General features: G+C 39.6%; 2 protein-coding genes across 2 annotated transcripts; one reads left to right on the plus strand and one right to left on the minus strand.

Moving 5' to 3' along the window:
• Positions 1-2,530: 2,530 nt before the first annotated feature.
• On the plus strand, positions 2,531-4,929 carry LOC103863384 (probable ADP-ribosylation factor GTPase-activating protein AGD6). The gene is made up of 3 exons (XM_009141134.3): positions 2,531-3,360; positions 3,445-3,534; positions 4,293-4,929. The coding sequence occupies exons 1-3, from the start codon at positions 2,599-2,601 to the stop codon at positions 4,794-4,796; spliced, it is 1,356 nt and encodes a 451-aa protein (XP_009139382.1). The 5' UTR covers positions 2,531-2,598; the 3' UTR covers positions 4,797-4,929.
• On the minus strand, positions 4,907-7,655 carry LOC103863383 (pentatricopeptide repeat-containing protein At3g53700, chloroplastic). Its single transcript, XM_009141133.3, has one exon. It carries the CDS (start codon positions 7,317-7,319, stop codon positions 5,052-5,054), a length of 2,268 nt encoding a protein of 755 aa, XP_009139381.1. The 5' UTR covers positions 7,320-7,655; the 3' UTR covers positions 4,907-5,051.
• Between the last annotated feature and the right edge of the window lie 435 nt (positions 7,656-8,090).

Genomic DNA, 8,090 nt, shown 5'->3' on the forward strand with positions numbered 1-8,090 from the left:
AAAGTGGACTATTGTGGAAACATTACACTACAAAGCCCACAGTTGCACTAAATGCCAATATGAGACACATTTTTTCCACTCGAAGGAACACTTATTTCATCTTCGCTGCATAAGACGGTATTGGTATCCACTAACTCTTTTTTCGACCATGGATGAATAACAATAACGAGAATCCAAGCATAACGAAAAGGTGCCAAATACCTAATAAAATCCAAATAAACTACCAGTCAAGGACAACAATACCCCTTACACTATGTCTCTGCCTCTAGTGGTGATTCTTTTATCCCTCTTGAAAACTTGGTATACTCATTTCGTTACATGCTTATATAGTTGTCTAATATGGATTTCCCTGATTTAGTATGAATCTTAATCTTAACCTTGCCCATTGTTCAAGTTTCTATATATTGATGTTGTAGAGCCGATAACAATGTTCTTTCCACGCTTTTTCTACTTAAACATATTGGTGTAGCTACCCACACATTCCAGTTTTATCGCCAATGATCTGGGCTTAACCTTGAGTTCCACTTAACCTTGAGTTCCACGGGGTCTGAATCAGTGACAATCATTAGAATAAACTTTATAGCTTTAACTAAAGTATGAGCTAGAACATTGTTTTGTCTATTAGTAAATCTGAAGATACAATTTCTAAACTTTTTCCACCTAATTAATGATATCTGAGCAAATGTTTTCCTGGAGAAATGAACATCTATTACACCCTTATTTGGCCGGTCTCAAGTAATATATAGTTTTATATTAATGTACAGTTGGGACCAACGAGAAACAATATAATATTGAAATCTCCAAGTATGTACAAATTGACATTTTATTTGTGTGTTTTCATGATATTTTGCAATTAGATTGCTGAATTTGGCTTGCATCAGGTCATGAAAATCACTAAGATATGTATGGTTCGGCTTTACATGCAAGTGAAAAGGAAGTTGACAAACTACTAGGATACAGCTCAGCAGATTCAACCTTTTCTCAAAGCATATACGTGGAGTCGCTTATCATTCTTTATTCATATAAAATTTATACCATGAAATAAAACTAAGCTACTACACACTGTAACTTTAAAATTGAAATTAGGTTTCACAAACATATTGTTACAACTTAATATAGGTTATAACTGGTTATGTAGTTTTGGAATTTCGATTCCTAAAATATTTTTAAAAGTATATCTTAACAACATCGCAGAATAGTTTTGTAAAAAGTCTTAAAACATAGAGACTGTGATATAATCAGAGTAATTTTTTTGACTGTAGATCATTATTTACTCTATGTTGAGCTATTAAACTATCATTCAAATAGAATAGAAATTTTCATTACTGTGTGTACTGTTTGCAAATAAAAAAACATACACTAAATTTTACTCTGAACTTAGAATTATGTGATTTTACCCTAGATTTTCCACTTTCTTTTTCACCTTTTTTCTTTTATCTTACTCTCATTTTCACTTTTTCATTTATTTCTACATTTACCAATCACACGCATAATATCCATTTTTCTTCAACACATAATTCTATCACAAAATTATCTATAAATTGCATCGTCTAATCGTGTGGTTCTTCAAATATCTATCTATTTATCAATTTTTTGTTAATTATTTTTATCTCTTTTTAATGCAATTTGTCAACTTTAATATCGAAACTAAACCCAAATGATATTTTTCACAACAAAAGGCTATTCTATTACATCAAATGATATTTGTTATGTGAATCATGTTACTGAAAAGAATTATACTGTAATATTATTTTTGGTATGTTAATATCTGGAAGTAGGGGTGGACACTTACCCGATACTCGAAGCCGTACCCGAACCCGACCTAAAAAACCCGAACCTAAATCCGAACCGAAGTAGCAAAATACCGAACGGGGATTAAGTTAGGAGAGATTGGATATCCGAACCCCAACGGGTAATATCCAAATCCGAATGAATATCCGAAGATAACCGAACATATATATATTTACCTTTATATTTCTAGTTTACATCTCTCATTTTTTAAAAACATATTTATATTGATGTTACACATACTTTAAGATCATAAATATATATATAATTATGGAGAAAATGATTTGATATTCATATAAAATGCATGTTAAAACCTTTTATCTCATGTATTAACAAAAGTTATATTCAAAGTTTAAAAACAATACCCAAATTAATATCTATTTGTTTTTGAAATATTATCTCCAAACCTATTAATCATTCAATCAATAAAATATATAAAAAAATCAGTTAAGTGAAATCTATATTTTTAAATACAAGAAACTTAAAAAATAGAAAAAATTTCTTTTAAAATCTAAATATCCGAACCCGATTCAAAATAAACGAACCCGAATTAAAAATACCTGAATCCGACCCGAATTACAAAAATACCCGAACGGATTCTCTATCCTTATACCGAAATATCCAAAAATCTGAAATACCCGATCCGAATCCGAACAGGTATCCGAACGCTAAAGAAAGTTTGTCAGGAACCTCGCACGTGCCAAACACACGTACCCAATCAAACCGAGTTTCTTCTTACCCATTTATTAGGAAGAAGAGGAAAACGACGCATCAATCTGAATCAGATCTGCCTCAGGGCTCCGGAGAATCATGGCGGCGGCGAGACAGCTACGCGCTCTCCAATCCCACCCCGAAAACAAAGTCTGCGTCGACTGCGCACAGAAGAATCCGCAATGGGCCTCCGTCTCATACGGAATCTTCATGTGCCTGGAGTGCTCCGGCAAGCACCGGGGCTTAGGCGTCCACATCTCCTTCGTCAGATCCGTCACCATGGACTCGTGGTCCGAGATCCAGATCAAGAAGATGGAAGCCGGAGGCAACGCGCGGCTCAACAGCTTCCTCTCGCAGTACGGAATCGCCAAGGAGACGGATATCATCTCCAAGTACAATTCGAACGCCGCCTCCGTGTATCGCGATCGGATCCAGGCCTTGGCTGAAGGAAAGGCCTGGAGCGATCCGCCTGTTGTTAAGGAAGGAGTGCATAAGAAGCCTCCGTTGGCGGCTCAGGGCGGTGGCGGTGGAGGATGGGATAGTTGGGGGAATGAGGATTCGTATAGATCTGATATGAGACGGAATCAATCGGAGAATGATTTTAGAGGATCTGGAGGAGGAGGAGGAGGTGGTGGTGCACGTGCCAAGTCGAAGTCGTCGGAGGATGTGTACACGAGGTCGCAGCTTGAGGCTTCTGCTGCTGGGAAGGAGAGTTTCTTCGCGAGGAGGATGGCGGAGAATGAGTCTAAGCCTGAAGGGCTTCCTCCTTCGCAAGGAGGGAAGTATGTTGGGTTTGGATCGAGCTCGGGTCCTGCGCCGAGAAGCAATCAGCAGGATGATGTTTTCTCTGTTGTTTCTCAGGTGATTTGAGATGCATTTTTTTGTATTCGGTTCGTTTTTTGAATGGGGTGTTGATATGATTGGTTATTGGGGAAAAAATGATAGGGGTTTGGGAGATTGTCTATGGTTGCTGCATCTGCAGCTCAGTCAGCTGCGAGTGTTGTTCAGACAGGAACCAAAGAGTTCACTTCCAAGGTACTTTTAACACTTTGATTCTGCTTTGATCTCGAGGTTGCAGTTCGAAACCTTTGAAAGGCTACATTTGATTTGGGTCAACATGGAGTTTGTGGTGAATATATCTATGTTGATGCTTAGCTTAATCTGTCATCTGGTTGCCGGTAATCACATTTTCGATATTGTCTTATAATAGATTTAGTGTCCTCACTAGTGATATTCTTTATAACTCTGTATAGAGTGATACGAAGGCCCATTTCTAGGAGACAAAAAAAAACTAATGGGTTATAGTTTGTGTACTTGGTCATGAGAGTCTTTAACCTATTTTAGTAATGAGTAGTATATAAGGATTGGGGAGAGCTTAGGGAAAGGGCATCTAGAGATTGGCTACAGTATTATAATCAGTAACACAATCGCTTGTTTTAGTTTATCTCTGCTTCATCGAAATTGATATATTTATCAAATCATAAAAACCACAATTCTTGGATGCTCTCTATACGTCTCTGTATAGAGCACAGTTCATGGTGAATATCTGTAGTATCCTTATCTAGTATATAGTTGATGCTTAGCTTAATCTGTCATACACTGGTTATCACATTTTCGACATTGTTATAGTAGATTCAGTGTTGCCTAGTGAGATTATTTATAACTCTGTATAGAACACAATTCTTGGATGTTCTGTAACCTCTGTACATTTTTTTTTACCATATTACTGCTGACAATAGAGTTTTAGTCAAGTGAAGTCAAAATCAGATAAAAGAAACAATTTTTCGTTGTAGGTGAAGGAAGGTGGGTATGATCACAAGGTGACCGAAACTGTAAATGTAGTAGCGACTAAGACAACAGAGATAGGGCATAGGACATGGGGGATCATGAAAGGGGTAATGGCAATTGCGACACAGAAGGTGGGAGAGTACACTAAAGAAGGAACAACTAGCTGGAATCAGCATAATGAAAGTGAGAGCAACGGTTACTACCAGAACTATGGAAGTGGGAATAAGGAAGCAAATCCATCTGCCGGAGGAGGAGGATCACAGTTACCATCAACTGGTCATTACAACAATTCGCAAAAGTCAAATTCATGGGACGATTGGGGAGAGAATGAGACTCCGAAGAAGAACGAAGCAGTAGCTCCAAAGGGGTCATCTGCTTCTAATGATGACGGTGGCTGGACCGGTTGGGATGATGGATTTGATGGTCATTACCAAAGTGCGGACGACAAGAAATCTGTTGGTCACAACGGGAAACCAGACACAGCTTGGACTGGTGGAGGTTTTCTTTAAAGGTAACCAATGTTGTGTAAGCTCCATAGCCGATTGTTTTTGCTAAAGATTCTCACAATTTTAATTTATATTCAACTGTAATCACAACCAAACATTCTTTTTTCATTCCCCAAAACTGTCTTTCTTGTTCGTAGATTGATTATCGTTTCATTAAAGCATACACATGATGAATGACTATATTGTGATTGCTATATATTCATAACATCTCATATTGTCTAGAAATTTAGAAAGTGAGAATTCTTCTGGAAGGTATCATCATCTTGCCCGGAACGATCTCCTGGGCTGGCGACTGTCCAAGACACCACCAAGAGTAGCCAAAGCGTCTTGAAACTTCCTGATCTTAACCAAACCCTTCACCATCGAAACCTCTTCCTCCGAGAATTTCGCTTTCTGCATCACCATGTTCATTAACTTAACCAGCGTCTCCTCCATCGACAACGCGAGAAGACCTTCAGCCAACATGTACAACGAAGAAAACTCAGGCACAAACCCTTTCTCCAACAGCTCAACAAGAAAGTCCACTGCTTCACGGATTGGTCCGCCTCCATTACACAGCCCACGGAACACGATCCTGTAAGAGACTGCGTCTGGTCCTGCTTCACTCTTCTCAAGCATCTCTCTAAACAAGTTTACAGCTTCGGTTGTTTTCCTCTTTCTAAACAGCCCTTGAATCACAGGGTTGTAAGCGTGCGGTGTCAAAGCAATCCCTTTCATCTGAATCGACCTCAGAAGCTTACTCGCAACCTCGACTCTACCAGCTTTACACAACCCGCTTATCAAGGTTCCATAGGTCACTATATCTGGCTCGCAACCGTTTGAGGTCATGGCTTGGACTATATCCGCAGCTTTCTTGATGTCACCGCCTCTGCAGAAATGTGTTAGAAGTGAATTATATGTGAACTTGTCAGCTTTATGTCCTTCCATTATCATCTGATCCATGAGCTGAGCCGCGTCTTCTACTCTCCTGCTTTTACAAAGCCCATCGATGAGTGTGTTGTACGTCACCGAGTTTCTCGAAACGCCATGTACTTCCATCTCGTCGAAGATCTCCTCAGCGTCTCTGATCTTGTTGGCTTTGCAGAACCCATCGATCAAAGTGTTGTAAGTTATCACACTCCGCGGACAGCCACTAGACTCCATTTGCTTAAGCATGTTTAGAGCTTCATCTAGCTTCCCTTTAGAGCATAAGCTATCAATCAACATGTTGTAAGTGAACTCGTCAGGCTCGCATCCTTTGCTCCTCATCTCTTCAAACAGCTCCATGGCGACGCGGTGGTTCCTAGTTAAACACAAGCCTTGGATCAAAGAGTTGAATGTACAAACGTCAGGGAGAATCCCTTTGCTGGTGAGAACACGTGCAAGCTCCGTAGCTTCTTCAACCTGATTCTCCTTGCATAACGTGCTGATCAAAGTGTTGTAAGTCACAGTGTTTGGAGAACAGTCTCTACTAATCATCTGATCAAGAACCTCCACCGCTTCTTTCACCTCTCCCAGTTTACACAACCCCGAGATCACGGAGTTGTAAGTATACACATCTGGATCATACCCTTCTTGAAGCATCACATCCATAATCTCAATAGCATGCTTCACATGCCCTGCTTTACACAACCCATTAACCAACGTATTAAACGTGTACTGATCAGGGAAAAACCCGCCTTCATTCGACATCTCCTGAATGAAATTGAGAGCCTCCTCAACTCTCCCTTCCTTACAGAACCCATGAACAATCACATTAACACTGACGTTAGACCAAGAACACCCAAACTCAACCATCTGCTCCCTTATTCTCAACGCACCATCTAAGTCTCCTTCTTCGATGTATCCTTGCATAATCGTTGTGAAAGTCTTCTCATCAGGGACAAGACCGTAACTATGCATATCCTCCATCATCAAGACAGCTGGTCTAAGCTGATGAGCTTTACACAAGGCTTTGATGAGAATGTTAAACGTGGAGACATCTGGTTTAATCCCCCAGACACTCATCTGGTCATGAGCAGACTCAACGAGTCTCAGATTGTTGCTGTCAACTAGAAGGTTCAAGATCCGGTTGTAGAAATGGGTGTCGGGTTTCAACCCGAACTCATCAATCATCCAATGAACAGTGGGAAGAATCTCGTCGTGCGAGTCGAATTGAGCGTAGCTCTCTAACAAAATCAAGAATTGAGAAGTACCCATTTCGCAGGAGGAGGTCTTCATGTCGGAGAGTATCTTCTTGATTGAATCGAAGGAGCCGGAGCGGCCTAGCCGGAGTAGGATCTCGTCGTAGAGAGCAGGGTCGGGGGAGAAGTTGGGCTGCTTGGAGGCGGTGTTGAAGAGGCGGAGGGCGGAGGAGTCGTCGGGCTGGCTACGGAGGGAGTCGAGGAGGTTGGTGGCGGGAGAGGAGAGAGCGGCGGAGTGAGGGGAAGCGAAGGAGACGGTGGAGGAAGGAGGAGGAGTGAGTTTGAGAGAGAAGGGTTGGTGGGTTAGAGTTAGGGAGTGGGAGATGGAGAAGGGATAGAGTTTGAGACAGGAGGAGAAAGCCATTGTTTGTTTGAAGTAAAGAGATGGATTGTGAGCTTCTGAGATGAAGATGAAGAGGTTTAAGGATTTGGGTAAGATGTTTTGTCTTAACAATCTAGAAATCCGACCAATCCGGTTATCGAACTAAGTTTTGACAAACCAGATAGATTCTGATTAAATCTATAATAGTTGGGCCAAGGTATCTGCTAGCGGGCCTATGCTACCATTTTACTCTTGTAAGTTAGAAAGAAGTCAAAACTCACATCACATGCAAACCAGTGTTGATGTTGCAAATAACTTGATTATAATATTTGTGTTGTTTGGATACAAAATGTGTACATGATGTGAGGATTCATGTGTTTGTCCAAGAAGATGAAATACTATTTTGAACGTTCATTAAAAGAAAAAAAAACTTATGTTTAGGTGTTTCACAACCTCGATTTAGACAGAAGCGTACTTGCAGTATATTGAAAAAGACATTCATTTTAGGTCCCGATTAATATAAATTTTTTTAGGGTCCAAAAAATTAAAATAAATTTATAATATAATCGTTTAGACTTATTTTCTAAAAACTCTTCCCACATAGTAGACTAATATAGCACAAACTTATTCTTTTACAATGTTAAATTTGTGTATTTGGTGAAAGCGATATATCATATTGTAAAATTATTTTCATTATAGTTGTAAATAAGTTTATTTTTAAAATTTGCCTTAGGTCCCTAAAACTCTTCGCCATCACTGGATCTAGATAGTCGATGCTAATAATATTTCATATCCCAGTGATATACATGAATA

This window comes from Brassica rapa, chromosome A04 (assembly GCF_000309985.2).
Source record: "Brassica rapa cultivar Chiifu-401-42 chromosome A04, CAAS_Brap_v3.01, whole genome shotgun sequence".
Lineage (NCBI taxonomy): Eukaryota > Viridiplantae > Streptophyta > Magnoliopsida > Brassicales > Brassicaceae > Brassica > Brassica rapa.

Coding starts and splice junctions, on each gene's coding strand:
- LOC103863383 (XM_009141133.3), bottom strand. CDS start 7,319: ATGGCTTTCTCCTCCTGTCTCAAACTCTATCCCTTCTCCATCTCCCAC.
- LOC103863384 (XM_009141134.3), top strand. CDS start 2,599: ATGGCGGCGGCGAGACAGCTACGCGCTCTCCAATCCCACCCCGAAAAC. Junction 3,361..3,444: donor TTTTCTCTGTTGTTTCTCAG/GTGATTTGAGAT, acceptor AAAAAATGATAG/GGGTTTGGGAGATTGTCTAT. Junction 3,535..4,292: donor CCAAAGAGTTCACTTCCAAG/GTACTTTTAACA, acceptor TTTTCGTTGTAG/GTGAAGGAAGGTGGGTATGA.